This window comes from Penicillium daleae (genome assembly GCF_028827525.1).
Source record: "Penicillium daleae strain IBT 16125 chromosome Unknown utg000007l_segment0_segment0, whole genome shotgun sequence".
NCBI classification, from domain to species: Eukaryota; Fungi; Ascomycota; class Eurotiomycetes; order Eurotiales; family Aspergillaceae; genus Penicillium; species Penicillium daleae.
The window spans coordinates 1316839-1336355 of record NW_026623155.1 but is presented as its reverse complement, the minus strand read 5'-3'; the positions used below and the strand labels follow the sequence as shown (position 1 = coordinate 1336355).

The 19517-nt window shown below is 49.9% G+C and overlaps 6 protein-coding genes across 6 annotated transcripts; 4 read left to right on the top strand and 2 right to left on the bottom strand.

Moving 5' to 3' along the window:
• Nucleotides 1-325: 325 nt before the first annotated feature.
• N7458_007637 (putative fructosamine-3-kinase) lies at nt 326-1132 on the bottom strand (the record flags this gene model as incomplete). The annotated part of the gene is made up of 1 exon (XM_056911019.1): nt 326-1132. The coding sequence occupies one exon, from the start codon at nt 1130-1132 to the stop codon at nt 326-328; it is 807 nt and encodes a 268-aa protein (XP_056763845.1).
• A 349-nt stretch (nt 1133-1481) lies between these two features.
• On the bottom strand, nt 1482-4598 carry N7458_007636 (armadillo repeat protein; the record flags this gene model as incomplete). The annotated part of the gene is made up of 3 exons (XM_056911018.1): nt 1482-2468; nt 2523-4150; nt 4295-4598. 3 exons carry the CDS (start codon nt 4596-4598, stop codon nt 1482-1484), a joined length of 2919 nt encoding a protein of 972 aa, XP_056763844.1.
• A 1475-nt stretch (nt 4599-6073) lies between these two features.
• On the top strand, nt 6074-7216 carry phoB (regulatory cyclin phoB; the record flags this gene model as incomplete). The annotated part of the gene is made up of 1 exon (XM_056911017.1): nt 6074-7216. The coding sequence occupies one exon, from the start codon at nt 6074-6076 to the stop codon at nt 7214-7216; it is 1143 nt and encodes a 380-aa protein (XP_056763843.1).
• A 1589-nt stretch (nt 7217-8805) lies between these two features.
• N7458_007634 (uncharacterized protein) lies at nt 8806-11019 on the top strand (the record flags this gene model as incomplete). The annotated part of the gene is made up of 4 exons (XM_056911016.1): nt 8806-8934; nt 8987-9616; nt 9670-9921; nt 9982-11019. 4 exons carry the CDS (start codon nt 8806-8808, stop codon nt 11017-11019), a joined length of 2049 nt encoding a protein of 682 aa, XP_056763842.1.
• A 3077-nt stretch (nt 11020-14096) lies between these two features.
• Nucleotides 14097-14534, top strand: N7458_007633 (uncharacterized protein; the record flags this gene model as incomplete). Its single annotated transcript, XM_056911015.1, has 1 exon — nt 14097-14534. The coding sequence occupies one exon, from the start codon at nt 14097-14099 to the stop codon at nt 14532-14534; it is 438 nt and encodes a 145-aa protein (XP_056763841.1).
• A 2196-nt stretch (nt 14535-16730) lies between these two features.
• N7458_007632 (putative tRNA-specific adenosine-34 deaminase subunit Tad3) lies at nt 16731-18621 on the top strand (the record flags this gene model as incomplete). Its single annotated transcript, XM_056911014.1, has 3 exons — nt 16731-16827; nt 16890-16941; nt 17010-18621. The coding sequence occupies 3 exons, from the start codon at nt 16731-16733 to the stop codon at nt 18619-18621; spliced, it is 1761 nt and encodes a 586-aa protein (XP_056763840.1).
• Nucleotides 18622-19517: the final 896 nt, after the last annotated feature.

The following is a 19517-nucleotide window of genomic DNA, read 5'->3' as shown; positions in this document are numbered from 1 at the left end:
ACCTTCATCATCTACGCCCTGTCACTGTACTTCCGAACAAGCTTCTGCATAATCGACATCGCACCAGATCGATATCCACCACCGAAGATGGCATGGTGGTTCAAATGATGATACCTAAACACCAATCATCAGTCCTATCCTCATAGACTAAGCCAGATAATCAAAGACTCACAACTCGTACAGCCGTACTCGATCATCATACTCCTCCACAGGCTCCGTCTTCGGCACCACTCGATGATACAGCTCAAAAAACCTCGCCCCAAACCCCCCAAACATATGCATAATCCCCAACTCAAACTCACTATGCGCATAGCACGCAGACGGATCATAAACGAGATCTCCCACCAACTCCTCCCCCTCCCCCCTCCCCGGAACTATCCCCAACAATCCTCCCTCGATCAACATTCCCACTCCACAAATCCCCATGCACAACAACAGGCTGAATACCCTCCCCTTCACCCTGGGTATTATACCCCAGATGATCATCCGCAAGTAAACGCGGCACGACAATGTTCGCAGTCTTCTCAACGAGATCCCGTAGCCCCGCATCACGACCATTCCGTCTTTCCGACGACGCAAGAATACTCAAAAGCCTCTCATTCGCGTAGAACTCGGCCCAACTATCGTAAAATTTATTCGCTTGCCTCGTGTCACCACAAAACGTCGGCACGGGGAACCCATATCTCCGCCGACCACTCTCAGGATCAGCCGGTGTAGGCGTCGAATGTAATTTCCCCAATCTATACGCCAAACTGGACGGGTCAGTTTCATCCCCGGAATCCCGACCCATGGCGCCGCTCAGGTCGAGAAACTCCGTCGCGAGGAAGTAAGCATTCTTCTCGTCGAGGGAACCCCAGGCTAGTGCGCGGGGACAGAAACCGGGCACTGCGCGCGCGATGGCGTTGAGAGATTCGTATTCGCCGTGGAACATTTCTTGTGCTGCGGTGCCGTCTTTGGAAGTTTTGATGAAGTATTTGCGTTCTGAGGGTGTGCCGTTTGAGTTGGGGATTTTGGCGTGGAGGGTGCTGGTGCTTGTGAAGCCGGAGCCTAGACTGGATGAGTCGAGGGTACAGTATGCGGGGTCGGTTGGGAGGTTGAGGGCTTGGAGGATTGATCTTGGGACTGGTGACATGGTTGATGTGGTTTGTGTTGTTTGAGAGGTGTTGGAGAAGATTAGAGGTTGAATAACACGCTTGGATGATAGTTGTCAATGTCAATACTGGAAGGGTTTCTGATACTATGACGTCGAGTTTCTCCACAGATATCGATAAGATAAGAAGATTCTCTGATTTGTTTGACCAACACTGGAAGAGAAGGATAAATGTGAATAAGGTTGGTAAGCAACCTTAAAAGGCAAACGCTGTACAAATAAATAACTCGATCTAGGCTCGTTTTGGAATGAATATACGCAAAAAGCTTATGCACAGTTCAATTCTGAGGAACGCCCGAATCCAGAATCCAGGCCAAAATTACGCTCAAAGCTAAGCCAACGACGAGTTCATAAGATGTACCGCAGTCTTAGTCCGCTCCTTCACGTCCAGATCGGGATCGTCTTTAAGGCTATCCAGGCGGTCTGCGATGCCCAGAGCCTTCAACTGGCTAGCCCGCTCTCGGCATCCGTCGCGGTCACTCGAGTCCTCCACATAAAGGATATTAATGACTATCCACACGCAGTTGAGCCGCACTTCGCGGTTGGAGTGGTTGAAGTAATTTGTCAGCGATTGCAGAAGATCAGGGTGCGACATCAGCACCCGTCTATGACGAATGGGCCCTGCGGCGAGATGGATGACGACGGCGCTGACGGAGCTGAGAATTTCCGTGGGAACATGTAGGGGACGGCTGGACGATTCACGGCGATGAGCGAGCTGGATTGAGCGCGGGCGGAGGTTATTGGCGAGAGCATCCAGTAGCTCGTCCTGTCCGATTTCTCTGAACAAAAAGTCAACCATCTCGACAGCACCTTCGCCGCATATGATGTTGCGTAGCAAATCGAACATTTGCTCTTGAACTGCGATATCATCCTGTCGAGATTGAGTGGACTGCTCCAGCGATCCATGCAGAACAAGCTTGCGTCGGCGTCTCACATCTGGCAGGAACATGTCCAGGCTCATCTTCGAGGATGGCATGCTGTCACCCATCTTGAAGTCTTCGCCGAGCTCTTCAGAGTCTTCCATGGGGTTGAGAATATCGACTTGTTCGCCGAATGAGTTGACACGGCCCATGGCAATTCCCGAGCTTTGGTCCATCTCCTCTTCCATACCTCGCCTCGCTAATGCACTGACTTGGTCCTGGCTAATGATCTGTCGGATCCACCCTGGGCTGAGAGCTTCGATGACTTTCATTCTAACGTCATTGGGTGACATATATACAACATGCTTGAGTGCCCAAAGCGATTCAATTCGCAACTTGGTGTTGGACGAGCGGGCATGCTCGCAGAGAATTGGAATGATATCGCTCGAAATAATTGCCTAGTTCATTGGGTTAGGATGAGTACGCTGTACGGAGGTAAGTTGATCACTGACCTGTTTCATGGGACTGAAGTCCAGCGCCAGGTTACAAATTGCTGCTGTGGCAGCAATCTGAACTTCCAGGTCAGGATGCTTGATCAAAACGAACAGCGGCTGAGCAACGCCGGCGTCAATGAGACTGGTCCTCAACACACTAACTGACCTGGTCAACATCCGAGCAGCACCACAAGCAGCCAGTATTGTTGGCGTCGGGTTGCCGTCGGCGGCTGAATTCTTAGGCACTGATGCAGCATCAGCGGGCGCATCGCTAGGCCGAGGCTTAAGCGAGTCGATGATATATGGAACCACACCATTTTCACAAACCGCCTTACGGTACTCATCCTTGAATGGGACCAGTGCCGCCAGGGCCTTCAAGATGCTCTCACGGTACCGCATGACATGGCACAGGACGGGCGAGTAGCCAGGTGGTCCGAGTCGGCAGTCCGCCGACATGGATTCGGGATCTCGCGCTGGGCCATCGCCTTCCGCATACCACATTGGTCGTAGGCTCTCCGGGACCGGATTGTAAGTCTCTTTGAGCAGTTGAGATAGCCTTTTGAGAGCATTACCATCAACAGCGTGTTTCTGAAGATCTTGATCGTCCATGACCAAGTTAGCCAATACTGCCGGTGCTTCCTCCTTCAACCGCTGCGTTGGTGTGATGAGGCCATCATCACAAGGGTCATGGTCGTCTGGTATTTCAAAATCCTTGTCCAGCATACGAAGTAGAATCGGAACCAATAAGTAACTGAACATTGGAACCCGATGTTTCTTCGAGAGGCCGAGGCGGAAGAGGACCGTAACCAGCCGAGCAGCCATCAATCGAACCATGCCTCCCTCGGAACGGAGAATACATAGTAGCCATGGGACAATAGAATTTTCCTCCTCTTCTGGGGTTGGTGTCTCAGCCAGCGAAAACGGTGTGGGGAAGGAGTGACTATGGTGGCGCTGAGAGCTACTGTTCCCCAAAGGCGGGAAATTGGCCGAGTTTGGTGATGATCTCCCGTGCGCTAAAGGAACCGATGGCAGCAAAGTGTCGACTGGATTGGCGCCCGTGTTACGCGGGACCGCGGAGCCGGACAGGTAGGTCGACCCCCAGGGACCTCTTTTGATATCCGATGAGGCGAATCCGGGCACTTGTTTGGGAAAGACTGTGACTATTCCAGGTGAAGACAGGAAGTGCTCTGCCCGCCATTTCGACTGCTCAATGATTACCGTGACTGCACGAAGTATAGGAGCCAAGCGTGCGGATTTTGGTGCTGGGGCTGGGAGTTCCCCCAAGGAACCAGGGTCCTGTAGATTATCTTCAGCACCGGGAAGGACAAAGCCTTGCGCCACTACAAAGGTGGCAACCTTGACGGCGAGGGCATCCAGCACGCCAGACTCTGCCAAGGCTGTCTTGTGGATCTCTTCTGTGCATAGCTTTCCGATCAATGCAGCTGCCAGCTCGACACAGGCTCGGTTACGCGCAGAGCCATAATCTTGTGCAACGATTCGTCTGATTGAACCAATGTGCTCGCCTGAAAAGACCAAGTCTGCCAGACGGGTGTCTCGAGGCCATTGATCCTGGCTCTGCAGTGGAAGTCGGTCTGCAATGGTGTTCAAGAATCGCAGTATGGGGAGAGTAAAAGAGGGAGGACAATCTGGAGAAGATAGTACGGCGAGGAGAGTTGGGAGTATATCGCTAGCGAATATGGGAGCAAGGAATGTTGGTCCCCCTGTTCGGCCTAATAAGCTTCCGATCTATACGGCGACCATCGTTGCCGCGGGATTAACTTAAGACTTACCTTGGGCCAAGCTGCCCGCAATCAAGATAGCCTGGAGGCATGCTTCAGACTCGTCTGTGTTTTGATACAATGGGGCATGGTTCAGGGCGGTCCCATTGGACTCTGCTGCGGTAGCTCTCCCCGGCCGTCGCGAGCTAAGTAACTGCCCCAGAGCTGGGATGATACCGGCGGCAATATAGGTTTCTTTGCGCTGGTCATGGCCGATCAGTTCATTTTTCAGCGTACGCAGCAAAGCCACCTGTGAGGAAGCCGACTCCGAGCTCTGGAGCTGCAGCAGAATCGGCGGAGCAGCAGCTCGTGTCATCGTCCGAAGACCACCGTCTCCCAAGCGGGGAGATGCTCTCACAAAACCTCTCGCACTTTGATTGTCAGCTTCGGCGGGAATCCGAAAAGGAGAAATCAAGAGTTGGCTCTCTCTGTGCTGTGGTCGTATAAGCCTCGGTATCGCAGGGTCGCGTGGGTATCTGTGGCAAGCCGTCGGGGTTGCAGGGCCGGAGAGTTGGCAGTCAATGGGTCTTGCCCGGATTCAGCCAGTTGGGGAGAGGGGTCGCGTGTACCCACGGCGGGGCGTTCGATAACGGGGCCGGGGGAATGAGTTCACCTGACCGGTGTTGACTGAAATGAGATGGCAATGAGGTTGTCGCTAAGCTTACGCGACTGATTGCAGGGTTGATGATTAGCGTTCTAGCTCTCCTGTATCATTTGATGGCCTCCGACTCCGCAATGGCTGGGGGATGACTTCGCGGTTACGTAAGGAAGGCGGGAGAAAGGACACCTGAGGCAGAAAACTAAGAAACTCCAAGTTGCCCGATCAGGTGATTCAGGCATCAACCTCGAGCAAGTTATTAGTGCAGCCGTGAGTTTCAGGCAGAGTTGCCCTTTCCACGTGAGATATCTCTGCAAAACAGGGCTAGACCCTTGTCCAAATGATCCACAAGGAAGAACCAGCAATCCCCGCACAGCCATGGTCCAGTATCTCCGGTCTACGTAGTCCATTTCTTGATATTCCATGACGAGGTCTGTCAAAGTTTGCCATTATTATTATTATTCTTCTTCTCCCATTTTCGCGTTACCCCAAGACTTTCTCTTTCTCGGCCAAGGGCCATCATCACCTGACTGCCGAGATTTCCTGTATTGTCATGTCTTGTCACGCAGAGACGGCTCGGACCTTTCGGGGGGTGCACCCAGCCAGTCATCAGACTTCCCCGCCCTTCGGAAGGGCGAGAGTGGGGCTCTGGAAGAACGGCACCTTCGTCAATACATTTCCGTCCCCGTATGAACAATACTGTATTTCACACATTGTATGGGGGAAGGACCTCCCGCGGGCTGTGTCTAGCCCTATCCTCCACGTATTGGCTGTAATAAATTACCTCATCGCAAAGCAGGATTTTCCAAAGAGGTCCCGGTATTATTATGCATGACTTTTCCACTTCTTTCTTCTCCTCTTTCTTCCATCTCAACTACAGGACCCCAACCTTCGATGTGATCCCCATCTCTGTGCCCGCCAGTGTGAGACCCTCCCCGGATTCTCTGGTCTCTTTTCTCTTCCCTTTCCTCGCGAGGATGAGGCCGTGCGCCAGCGCCAATCCAGGTCCGCAGCGTCAACGCCTCGTTGACTCGTGCGCCCACGTGGTGCCATCGTGCACTTTGAGCGGTCGAGATTTGGATTGCAGCATTCCAACCACCCTCCAAGCTTCCAACTAAACCCGGCACAATCTCCACACGCCAGTAATCCGATCGACGGGAACCGTGTTCTGTCTTTTTTCTCCTCCCCCAGTCATGTTGGCTTCTTCCCCCTCGCCTTCCTCCGCGGCCTTGCGATCCTCTCACCCCCAACCGCATCCGCATCCACACCCACTTCCTCGCCCAGCCGGAGCTGCGGCGCATTATGATCCATCGTCCGCTCCACAATTCAGTAGTCCTCGCTCGTCGCGCTTGGCCATTGAGGAGCTGCGCTCGGCCCTAAATCGCCATACTGTCGACCCCTCCTCTCCTGAATCTCCTGCATCTTGGAGACGGCGCGTATCAACCGTATCAACGGCCTCCGTCGCCGCCTCAGTCGACACCCTGGCTCCCAGTTCCGCCTTGGCTGTTTCTTCCGGCCCTTCAGCCGCCTCTCCTGCGACTGCCCCCGTGAATATTCCGCTCTCCGCCGCCGCACCTCCTGCCTCTACTGCTTACACCCCCTCCACTCCCTCGATGCCTGCCCCGGACAGTTCGGGGTCCAACAAGCGCAACAGCCAGTGCGACCATCACCCGCCGGATGCGACGGCGCTGGCGGGATCCGTTCAGGATGGGGAGGCCTCACAGTCCAAGCGCCTGCGGTCTTCCCCGGAAGATGTTAAAATCTTGCCTGCAAAGTACGAGGAAGTCGACCCTCGTGACTTGGTAGTGCTGATTTCTAGCATGCTGATGGAGCTGATTCGCTTCAATGACAAGATCCCACTGCACCAGGGACGCTTGACTCGCTTCCACTCACGTTCGCCGCCCCGGATATCCGTGCTGGATTACCTGCAACGTCTGACTACCCACGCTACTCTTTCACCCCCAATTATGCTCAGCATGGTCTACTATATCGATCGCCTCTGCGCCCTATACCCGGCTTTCACAGTCTCCAGTCTGACCATCCATCGATTCTTGATTGTCAGTGCGACAGTGGCTAGCAAAGGTCTCAGCGACAGTTTCTGGACGAACAAAACGTACGCGCGAGTAGGGGGAATCACCATGAACGAATTGGCCATGCTGGAACTCGAATTCCTGTTCAAGGTCCAATGGCGGATCGTACCACAGCCAGAGGTGCTGGAGGACTACTACCAGAGTCTGATCGAGCGATGTGACGGCTTCGAAATCGAGCGCACCAGTACAAATCACAGCAATGCACCTACAGCTACGACGACGGCTGCCAACACTCCATCAGCGTAAAGAAGGTCTACGGTTGATTTTGTCTGGAATCACAAAGACCCGACAACGGCCGTAAACCTTTCCTCCCTTCCACTTCATCCATCCTCCCGCACTGGAGTCCTCGGGCTGGTCTCGAGTGCCTTCCCGATGCTGGAGCTGGCCCTACGATTCACCACACTACCTCTCCTCTTCTCTTCCTTCTCCTTTTCCTCCTCTCTAATCCCGATTTGCTTTTGCGACCTGATCTTAATGAACTGATTCTCTTGCATTTCACGGAGGGCGTTGTTTCAAAACAGCCGCACCCGTCATGCTCGTGATACTGTCCAGCTAGTCAGGAGATACTCATTTTTCGTGGCGCGGTCACCAATAGAAGGGGGGTGTCTATCTTAGCATACCCACGGCGGACGGTGATTTGTATCATGTTTCCAGCGGTTCATTTGAAGCGGATGATTCTGGCGTTTTGAAATGCTTTATGGGATAACGAGGTGTTATATATATCTATGACCAAATACCACAAAATTTCCCCGTTCTCTACTACTATACAACTCATCTGTGTTCCTTGGAGCTTTCTCCTATTTAAATTTTTTTCTTGCCCCGCTTGGCTTGTGCACGTTTGCATAGCCCCTTGCCAAAAGAAATAATTAAACTAAATTAAACTTTTCTTCTTGGGGGAGGACTTCCCGCCATCCATTACTCACATCACGTCCCATCTTCCACAACCGTCTAGGACTCGATTTCTGCCTCTACGGTGGAAGGGAACAGGGGTTGTTCCGGGGGTTGGGTTTGGTAATTAATTACCTAGTCTTCTTGGGAGTTTTTATGGAGAGGAAGGCTTGTAGTCCCATGGAATTTGGAAGCCTTGGCCCTGTTGAAGCGCGATGTTATGGAGGGGTATCAACGTGGTTAGCAAGTCCGCGGGTGTGTCGTCTCGGGGGTCGTGGGAGTGGCATTTTAGTGGTAATAGGTATATAGCTTGTGCATGTATATGGAGTAGCTGGTTTCCTTGAAATTGAAATGTAAAATATTCGTGCTTATACTTTGTGAGACTACTGTCGTGGATGTTGTAGTCACTAGTTAAAGCTTGGCAGTGGTTCCAGAGAGTAGATTCCATCCATGCTAGCTACCTAGTGCTTATCCTCTTCGCCATACGGACAGGTCATCAGTATACGGGACCGCTGATTAGCAGTTCTTGAGATCCATGACTGGCGGTTAATGCTCTATTCCTACTGTCAACTCACGCGGGGGTTCTTTCTGTGGTACTGACTGTCGATCTACGAGTACAAACTCAATCTTGTCTAGCCGGATTATCTGGAACGGACTGTATGAGGCATAAATATGACAATAGAATAACACAGATATGATTTTCTACCAATAATATGCCCCTGGGTGACCCCTTTGTCTAATAGTAGAGGTCTTGCCGACTGCCCGCCGGATTAGATGTTTGAGTCAACCGGGAGATTCCATGGTGAGATTCAGAGTGTGTCACGGTAGCTTTGGCTTTGGCTATCAACATCTGCAGGCTTAAGAGTGATTAGTCCCCCGAGCTCTAGAGGGAAGTGAGTTTAAACCACTTCCTTGATAGGCTTTCACAATAACCAGACAACCTCAAGATGTTTCGATTATTCGCAGATCTTTGGCTGGATGACCCCCCAGAAAATGAATCAACGTCTCTCAAGACAATTCTACCCCTAATCCAAAACCTTGAACAGAACATTTCCCAAGGCATGTACCTTGTTAAGGTGATATTTATCCCCTGAAAACTCGACTGACATGGCATTAGGGACCCACCAGCTGTCTACGTGGGATATGAATGCCGCATTTGAAAAATATCGAGACGAAGAAGATGCTTGGTGGAAGTCACATAATGTCCAGCGACCCCGCGAATACCTTGTCCGCCCCTCGGGCCGTCTTGATGCTCCAGTGGCCTGCCATCTGTTTAACCCCACGTTCATCGTTAACGACCCTTGTCTTGGCGAGATGGATGACCCATCTAATCCATGTATTGCACAGCTTCATGACGTTGGATTTACCTCTGACAACTGTCTGATGTTTGATCATTCAGCTCGAAGAGAGGACAGCAGACATTCCAAGGTGCTCTATCCTCCGGATCTTTGGGATATCCACGAGACTTTTGTGTTCACCCTTCGGTACCACATGGCAGCGGCTGTGGAAATCTGCTGGGGCTCAAATGTACGTGAGCGTATGCTCAGGCGACTACAGAACACCCTACGCGTCTTACCGCTCTGGGGTCGTTACAAAGGCGTGACCCTTTACTTGGAGCTCACCGAGGATGAAACCTCGGTAAAACGATTCATCATATTTGCGAATCACCCACAGTTTTTCATATTTATGAAAGGAACGAATGTTCGAGCTCACGCCTTCCGAGCAGAGCAAGGAGGCCGACAGAATCTACTGTTGGAGGTAGCTTCTTTATTAGGAAAAGTTGTCATCAATCCCCAATTTGACCAACTTAGCCCCTACTACTTCAACCATTTCGGCCAGCAAAGGCAATTCGAGATCAGAGAGATGCCTGGAAAGGCCAAGCCTACGCGGAGCTCAAATCCGCTTTCCCAGGGGTGGAATTCTTTTCTTCGGCGCAGAGAACGCTTGGTATCTCTCGGAGGGACCATAATGAACTACAGGACGCCAGGCTGCCTGAGATTAACCATGCTCTGACGACACCCGATATCGTAGCTGGTGATGATCTCACAAATGAGAAGGCTCTGGTAGGGCAAATCTGCTTGAAATTCAATTTCACTGCTAGTACTGACTTTAACATTGCGTAGAAAGAAGCTCGTCTTCAAGAAGTTGCCCTATTTTGGAAAGATTTACAGGACCTAGTTGTTATTTTTGCGCCTGATGCGTACTTCAATCTCGCAGACAAGGACCAATGTCAGAAGATTATTACCAAAATCGAGGCATGTGAAGAAGAGCTTTATCACTGGGAAGAGCTCCCAGTGAGCTTGGCTGAGTTCATCCACGGCCAAAACGGTCTTCGAATCGACCAACGCCCGATAGAATGCCGCAAAGAGGCCGAGACAGCTTATCGACTTCTGCATTGTACGGGCAGTCCAGAATGTCTAAGCATTGTTGGACTTGCTTTGTCCATCTTGATTGCATACGCTTGGAATATACATCGCACACCGAGAAGAACCGTGATAGACTTGATGGTTCTAAGGACGCCACCCAAAAACATTGTTTCACGGGTTTGTTCCGCATGTGGCGGAAGTGTATTAGACGACCCCTTTGCATATTTTGCAAAGAACAACCCGGATTACTATGTTGTCAGAAGCTCACAGATTGGCTGCGGGCTTACTGGCTGCAAAGGAGGTCATATTCTTCTTCATCCTTTGGAAAGAAGTCAGAAATATATCCGCGCATTGATCGATACATTGGAAAATATCCCCAATCCTCGGTTTCGTGGGGGAGCTCCATGGGAGAAATACTTTCTTCGCCATGGTCAAGATGAGCTTGGAGATCTCCCTCGAACAGTGAGACTAAAATGCCCGCATAAAGGGTGCAACGGCACCCTAGAAGATGACGCTCCAAGGTGGACAATTCAACCAGTACCGACAATTGTGCTTCGTCAATTTACATGTCCGGAATGTCGACGCAAGTCCGACTGGAAACCCGTGGATTACTCAATCAAATACATCACTAGTGAAAGTCTCAGTCGCACCTGGAGCAGATTCAAGGAAAGAGGTTGTGATCTGACTCAGTACCCTCGCCGGGCGGATGTGTACTTTTCCCAGGGCCACATAAATAATAGAATCGCGCAGCTCAAGGAGCTCAAGAGACTGTCCGAGCAGAATAGCACAGATTAATAAGCTAAATGGATGTTTGAACGTGTTATAGATGTTCCTGTCCTTATTCTCTCGTGTAGATCACCAAGCATTGAGGTTTTCTCCTTACCCTTACTTGTAGGTTAGAATCATGTCACATTCTGTGATTTGTTGACTTGTACGCTATTTATATGTCTTTCTCGCAGTGAATATTACCGTATCCCAAGAAATCTGGCATGGGTCGCTTCTATTCGCCGCGTTTATGCTGTATTGCTTTCCTTGCGTCAAAATAAGTCCAGTGTATTGTCCCCTTGTTGATCAAACTTTGTCTTTAAGGCCTCTCGTAAGACAAATGCTCTGTATTTATGCAACAGCTAGCAAATAAATATACTCCTTGAAGGGATATCAGCATATCGGTGCTCCAAGTTATGGAATGACTCACTTCTTTGCAGATCAAGTCGTCCGCTGCAACTCCAGTCATCGCAGATATCAACCAGCAGAACCATTGTTAGGTCGAGTTATGTATTTTCTCCCACTTAGCACAACGGGACATTATGAACAGTAGGAAAAATAATTTAAAAAATATCAAACAAAAGGTCGTGCCCGGGATCGAACCGGGATTGCCAGAAGGCAGATATTCTCAGAATCTGGAGTGATGAACCATTACACTACACAACCTTGAATTGTTAGTCAGCGGAGGTTAAAACTTTTCATGAAGTTTGCCCTGTGTGGAGATGCGGAACAATATACAGTACTTCATGACTGGCTATCCTATTCAGGACAAGCGTGGTCATTGGTAACTCTATGGGAATTCTGACTGTAGTTATCAAATTCCCTTGGGACTATGACATTAAATTTGGTAGACAAGAGATGTGTTTCTTGATGTTTAGATCGAAGCGCTGAGAAACACCTCTCTTTAAGCGCAGAGTATTGGAGACTCTTTGTATAACAATGCCAATATCGGCCGAGAATGGATGATTGTTGGCAAGTCTTTGAAGGGACAGAAGTATGACGGACAGTAATTCTCCAAATTTCTGCTAGATTCTTTGTGGGAACGTCCTCATAAGAATCTCTGTAGTCAAAGCTGAGATACAGGTCGTCAAGCTTGATCATGTGGGCAGGAGTAGACTCGCCCTGGTCTCCCATGACAGGTTTAATTTGATAGATAGTGTAGTGGTTAATGGCAACATCCAAGCACACGTGGTAAGATTGCTTTTCTTTTTCTCAAACCAGATTTTGTATTGAAAGGGTTATTATTGTTTGTTTGCGTGTCAACAAGGAAGGGTGGCCTCATATACAGAAACAAAGTTGGGCACTGGACTACTCCTCTCGGAATTATCTTATAAAATGATCTTCGGATATCTGAGAAATAGATCATTCGGAGCATGATAAATAATAATCGTGCATTTAAGCTGCAACGACCGGGGTTAAATAGCAGGTGAAAAAAAACATGATAAAAAACAAAAAGGAGAGGTCGTGCCCGGGATCGAACCGGGATTGCCAGAATCAGAATCTGGAGTGATGAACCATTACACTACACAACCGTTCTTGTTGAAGGACCAGGCAGATTTTTGGCTTCATAAATCACTGCAACCATAGGCATCAAAAAAACAATCGTCCCAGCGGAAGCTTGCTCATCCTGGTGGAGAACGTCTCCGAAAGGAATGCCTATTATTATACAAGAGTGAGGCTGACACGCCTGCTAGCACCTTGTTAGTCGTGTCAATCGAGTAAGTAACCCGATCATGTCTTAGATGAGCAAAAAAAGATAAATAGAGCAACCATTTCCTAACCAAAAAAACCTGTTACTGTTACTGTGGGGGCAGAAAAAAAAGGTCGTGCCCGGGATCGAACCGGGATTGCCAGAAGATCTTAATTCAGAATCTGGAGTGATGAACCATTACACTACACAACCTGATTCGTTGAAATGATCTGTCGAAATAATGCTACATGAGGCAGGATTTATGAGGCAGCCCGAAAAGCAGGCCAATGACGCAAATTTCAAATCAACAGGATCCAACCTAACAGCTGGTAAGCGTGCCGGCCGATAAAAATTTTAGAATACATGATGTCACTACCTTCACTCCCAAAAATTCCTGTCTGATTAGGCAATGAAAAAGAACAAAAAAGGTCGTGCCCGGGATCGAACCGGGATTGCCAGAATGTCCTGATTTCAGAATCTGGAGTGATGAACCATTACACTACACAACCTCTTATTGGTGACGAAACTGTGGAATCCTATCTCAAGAGCGAATATCGTCGATACGCAATCTAATCAGGAAATTCGTTCCTCGGTATTAGGGCATTTTGTCTTCGTACACTTCGGGGTGCTAGGGAATTCAAACTATAGGAATAGTATTCTAGAAATACTTGTTTCAAACCTCATATGATGGTAAATACGGCCACATTTATGAAATGGATTATAGGTACTTACCTTGGTGCATTATAGTCTGCTGGACAAAACATTACCGTCATTCCATGCCTTAGAGCAACTGAGTATCCTTCATATACCTCTTCCAGGGTGAGGTTATTGTTGAGAGACACTAAACTGGAAGTACGCACACCCATGAACGCGTCCAAGGATTAAGACAATGCTGCAGATATGTCTTCTTCTCGGCGGGAAGGTTGACATTCCAGGAAGACGAAATAGAACAAGAAATGCATGAACCGGGTAGCGTCTAATATAACAAGCTTTTCATGTCTAAATAAATCGAGTCGCTAGAATAATTATCATATAAAAATCATCAGTTAGGTTGGTAGGCAGGTTAGTATGTCTACGTGTAGAGAAGAACATGCGTTGATGACTTAGCAGGTAGTGGAACCGTAGTATCCAATAACACTTCGAATCTTTGAGTCTGCTAATCTACTGGCTAATATAATACGATAATTGAAATGCGCTAAATGGACAGACTAGGGGATATGGCTACGGCCGTATAGAAACTTATATAGGACTCAAAAGAAATGGAACATCACCGTGTTCGACAATATCTATCCCCTTTACGGACAAACTCCACATCTATATTCTTATTGTGAGCTTGATTCCCTACAAATTCCTTGCTAGCATCCACCTTGTCTACTAACACTAACCCGCCTCAGCCTCTACCACCAACCAACCAACCATGAAGCTCATTACCCTAACAATAACCACCTTCCTCGCCCTCCTGACCCCAACCGCCCTAGCCTGGGACGAAAGCATATCCGAGCGCGAAGACCCCTACACCCGGCTCCTCCTCAAGAACAACCTCACCGAAGAGGTACTCGGCGAACTCTGGCTAAAAGAGGCCTGGGAGAACAAGCACTGCATCGATATTGCGCCATTCCAGGCAACGTGGATCACAGTAGATAGATGGAACTGCGGGACTCAGCAATGCACTGCCTTCGAGTCAACAGACTGCACTGGTGAGGGATATGCCTTCTTCAGCCGGGGGTTAGATAAACGTGTCGGGCAGTGGTTGTCGGTCCCGTGGGGGTCTGTGAAATGTGGGTGGGAGGATCGTAGTTCTTGCAGTGAGACTGCGCCTATTACGTCTGCGCCCGGGCATACGCCGAAGAGGTAGTAGGGGATGCGAGGCATCTTCTGTTGGGTGTTGAGAAACAAGTTGTTTCAGGATGTGAAGAGGCAATGGAGAAGGTAGCAGAGTGTTATTGTTCACTAGATTGTTGCGAGGCTATCACATCTCAGAGTGTATTGTAATAAATCTGTAATGATGTATGGAGTCCCCTAGAACCGCTTGGTAGATCCCGAGATCTGTCTGCCCGCTTCCCGCCTCCCATCAGTCCTAGGTTGCCAGTTTCCCTCATTCTTCCCGCACGCAGCACAGCCTTCGTGTATCTCTATACGCCCGCCAGCCATCCCACAGAAGGGTGTGCTTAGTAGAGCTGACGATTTCCCGACCCCTCACATAGATGTTTCCTCGGCTACTGGTTCAGGGAGGAGAATACCTACGGTACATTCTTCTGATCGTACTTTTATAAGGAAGATAAAGCCGCAGTGGGTGGCGAAGAGCTTATTTCGTACTTTTCTTACTTGAAATTAGTATTTTTTAAGGGGGAGTAGGGTCGTGAGACGGTACAAACTGATTAAGCCATGACGACGATAACAATTATATTTCCCCCTAAGCTTATGTCTAATGACTCCTAGGAATAAAATCTAAGGCTAGAAGCAAAGACCGGTTTGAGTAATCCCGCATTGCCCCCCTTGTAGCCCCTTCAAAGTAGTAGTTTGCCTTCGTCATCAGGATATTCTGGTGTCCTACAACTTTGAAACTATCATGTCCATGGTCACTAACATTCGATGAGGAAAGTGACCTCATCACACTGCTTAAGCTGACCATAATATATATCCGGCCACTGTGCTTTACGCCCATACGCTACGTAGACTCAGAGCATTAAAGTATGCCCCATCCAATAATTGTCTGCGGTTTCACCCGTAACATAATTGTATGATTCTAGAAGTGAAGCCTAGAGCCACCATTGGTTATGTTCGTACTTTCTGTAGCGTGAAATTTGCGCGTCCTAGATATCACATGGACACTTTCATGGTCTTTGCAGATTGTTGTGATATCATTCTTACAAGTCTTTTTGTATTCATAATCTATCTCATGATCTCAGGAAACCCATTAAAAAGATGAAATGCTTCCTCGGCAAGATCGAGGTTTTTAGCAGTGCAGCTGAACTTGGTTTATACGAGTCTTCTTCTGCTACTAGTTTTCTCATCAATTAAGTGACCAAATTATCGTTACTGTTAACACTTCACCACTTATGGAATACTGGATACTCTTAAATAACATATCTGAGTTCCGATCCTATTCCTGCTCACACTCATGGCAATCTTAACGAATCTCGTTATATTGGCAACGGGCCTGATGTCTATAACACATGCCCAGACCGTTGAGCAGTGTGCTACAACCGATTGCGTTCTCACCGATGCGGGGAATGGTGTTATGGTTTGGACACTGACGCCAGCCTGCAAAGCAGTATGCTCAGGCGGAGGGAATTCAACAGCCAGTGATCAATGCCCTGAAGTACAAAATGAATGTCTTTCTAACACATGCGATCGTCAAATTGCGGCATGCTGCACTGTTACGCCATGTCCTCCTCAATGTTCCGCCTTCGCAGAAAGCTGTATTCTCGATTACGGGTATCAAAGCAAGAGAGCCAATTAGCTGTTGATTAGATACCTAGCTACTAGCAAGATTGGTAGTAGGAAGAAGATAGTGTATATGAAAATCTTTTTTTACTTAGAATTAGAATCAGTCTTGCAGAGATTTCTGGCTATCTTTATACTTGCGGAGTAGGTTGCCTTAGGTCTTTAATATAGCTAGTACTATCGTTATAGACTAGCTAGTGACGTAGCTAGGTAGGTAGTCAATTCGTTATATAGTAGGTCAAAAGACTGCTTAATAGCCAGTTATAATCTTCTACCGATATTTAATAGGTTAGATGATAGGTAGGTGTAGTCTAAAGATCTAGATAAGGATTACCTAATTCGGCAAGTAGGGCATAGGGTGCGGGGTCTAGGGCATCATCCCGCCGATCTGAAATCTTGAACTTCTTTGGTGTCACCGCATCACCGTGTCGCGCTCTGTCGCGTCTTTGATTACAAGCAGACCAGACGCGTGACCTTGGAATCTTTGTTGACTTTCTTACAATGCGATAAAAATTTACAACCCTCTCCTTCCAGCTCTTCAGCTGCCCTCTTCTCTTCATCTTCCAAAACCTGAGAATCCCATCCCAACCTGGATCTCACCACGATGGAACCTGCAGAGATAGTCAAGGCCATAGAGCCTCTCCAGGGAGAGGTCATCCCAGTCAGAACCATCCAAGAGACTCAGCCACCTGAGGACTTTGGTATGTCATTCGTACTGCGACCTGGCCTCCTCCATGACGTCGAATCTAACTCAGATCTACAGCCGATGCATACGTCGCCGAAGTCAACGTTAAAGCTGCCTCAAAGGTGATCAAGTGAGTGCATCCTGGCTAACCCAGAATGAGGAACTTTGCTGTCGACGGTATCTAATTAATATTCCCAGGGCTCTCGACTCTGCCATCCCTCGCGATGCCTCTCTCCCCATGGCCCATCTGCGTCGTTTTGCGAAACGGATCATGCTCCCAGAGCATCTACTCGCAGCCATTGAAGCCGATAAATCAGCTCCTGCGAATAACGGCCAGACAATATTCGTTGTGATCCCACCTCCATACCCGGATGTCGAGACCTTGCAGGGCATACTGGCTCCGTTCGCACCTCTGCCTCGCCGTCGCAGCTCGGCTACACCCCCCATGAACTCCTCCCGCCCATCTTCCCCCTTCTCGAACCCAGGTTCTCCGGAGCCTCAGCCTCCTACTATTCGCCTCCTCAAGACTCGCATTCCCATCTATCCGCCGTTCAACACAGCCCAAGCTGAAAGATGGACCCGAAAAATGTGGCCGGTGGTCTTCAACCCCGCCGCACCCCGCTCTACCGTCGCACCTCCCCCTCAGATTCTTAGTCGCGCTCTGGAATCTATCAAGCCCCGTGCAGGCTTCTATCTCTCCCTGGCGCGCAAAGTTGCCGAAGAATCGAGGCAGTCCGGCCGCGGTCGTGGCGTCGGTGCCGTCATCGTTGACCCCGCCATCGAGGAGGAACTTGAGAATAATGCCTGGCGACAATGTCGCGATCCTACCGAGCGATGGATGGACGCCGTTCTCTCCGTCGGAGGCGATGCCCGATATGCACGCTCGGAGGCCGGTGCATCCTCCCAGGCAGACCGACACCCTGGCGTGGCCCCAAACCCAGCGAGCACCAGCTACGATGCTGATCTCGAAGGAGGACCGGATCTCCATGCCCTGATGCGCGCAACGGAGCTCGTCGCTCGACGCCGACGTGAAGATGATGAACATCTGGCTCAATACACCGAATCGGTCCTCCCCGTCACCGCAACGGACCCGCAGTTATCCAACGAGCTCAGCCCACTTGAGTCTTTCTTCCTTGACGACGTCTGCGGTCCATCCTCACCCCCCGAACGTATGGCTACTCACTTGTCGCCTAGGAAGCGCAAGCATGAGTGGCCCAACCCGGAGACCACCACCGTGACCTGGCCGGACGTCAACAACGAAACTCTCGATCCAGCCGACTCATTCACTACACCCCTCCCAGCTCCCCCGCCCTCCGCTACAGCCGTGGGCGAACCCACCATTCCAACCCCGACAATCAATCACGAAACCTCGCAACAAGATTCCTCTGGATCCCCCACTCCACCTCAAAACTCCCGCATCCGCACCCGCTCCCAGGGTGGATACCTCTGCACCGACTTGGACATCTACCTCTCCCACGAGCCATGTCTGTGCTGCTCAATGGGAATGCTCCTCTCGCGCTTCCGCGCGGTGATCTTCCCCCGCGCCGGCCGTATGCCCAGCGGCGGCATCGCCTCGGAGCCGGTTGTCGCACCCACCTCCGTCGATTCTGACTCCGAAGATGACTTCTGGGGCACCCACGAGGTGGTTGGGAAATCCGAGGACCGGCTGTACTATGGCCTGCACTGGCGCAAGGAGCTGAACTGGCGCGCTCTTGGGTTCGAGTTTGTGGAGCACGAGACTAAGGAGGATGGCGAGAAGGTTGCTGTAGCTTTTAATGGGCATGGCGAGGACGTTGCCTTCCATGCATAGATGAGCGCGCATTCATATCACTGTAGAACAGTGATCTACTGATGTCGGATTATGTTAGACTAAATACCATGTACAATTATCTTCACAATTCTGTTGTTGTTGTAATATCGGGACCTGTGAATTACTACATCTGGTTAGTTTTGCCGTTCCCGGACTAGCGCCCTAATACACTGTCATGTAAGCTCTCCCTCCGTTGCTCCGACATGAAAGACAAGGCCTGCCCTCTCGACCTCTTTTTCCCTCCCTCTTCCCCCCTTCAACTCCTCTATCTTGCACTCGTCGCCGGCCCCTTTCTTCCATTCTGTCCCCTACCGACTATTGCGCCTTGGCTTTCAGCCCAACGCACTGCCCGTTTCATTTCACCGGAGATGCCACTCGATCCGACGCCTAGCTCATTCTCGCTCCTCCCGCTGGACTAGCAGTCGCACAGGGGCAGAACCACTGAGATGATCCAGCCCGCAGTGGTATCGCGAGACTTCTGTCGATACTCCTACTCCTTCCCCAGGGGAGTGACTGTGCTCCATACTACGAAGCTATCTATGTCTTCCTCTACCGGTGAGCCTTGTTCGTCTCTGATTGCCGCAGCCTGCTTCACATCTGCAAGGTGCCGGTATATCCTCTACGCCGCATTCCCCGCTGCGTGCGCCCACCTGAGGTTACATTGCACAGCCCCTGCCGTCAGGAACAGCTCTCGGTTGTCTGGTCGCGAATGCTGTGGCGCCCAGTTGTCGTCATTGTTGGTTTCCGGTTCCTCTACACCTAGTTGATGAAATCTTTGAAAGCACAGCTCGGTGATATGGTCCAATAGCAAATATACCACATACACCACTGACCTCGATCGATCCTGCATCATGCGACCCGTGCTCGGATTGCGACTGCGAAACCATACTATGGCC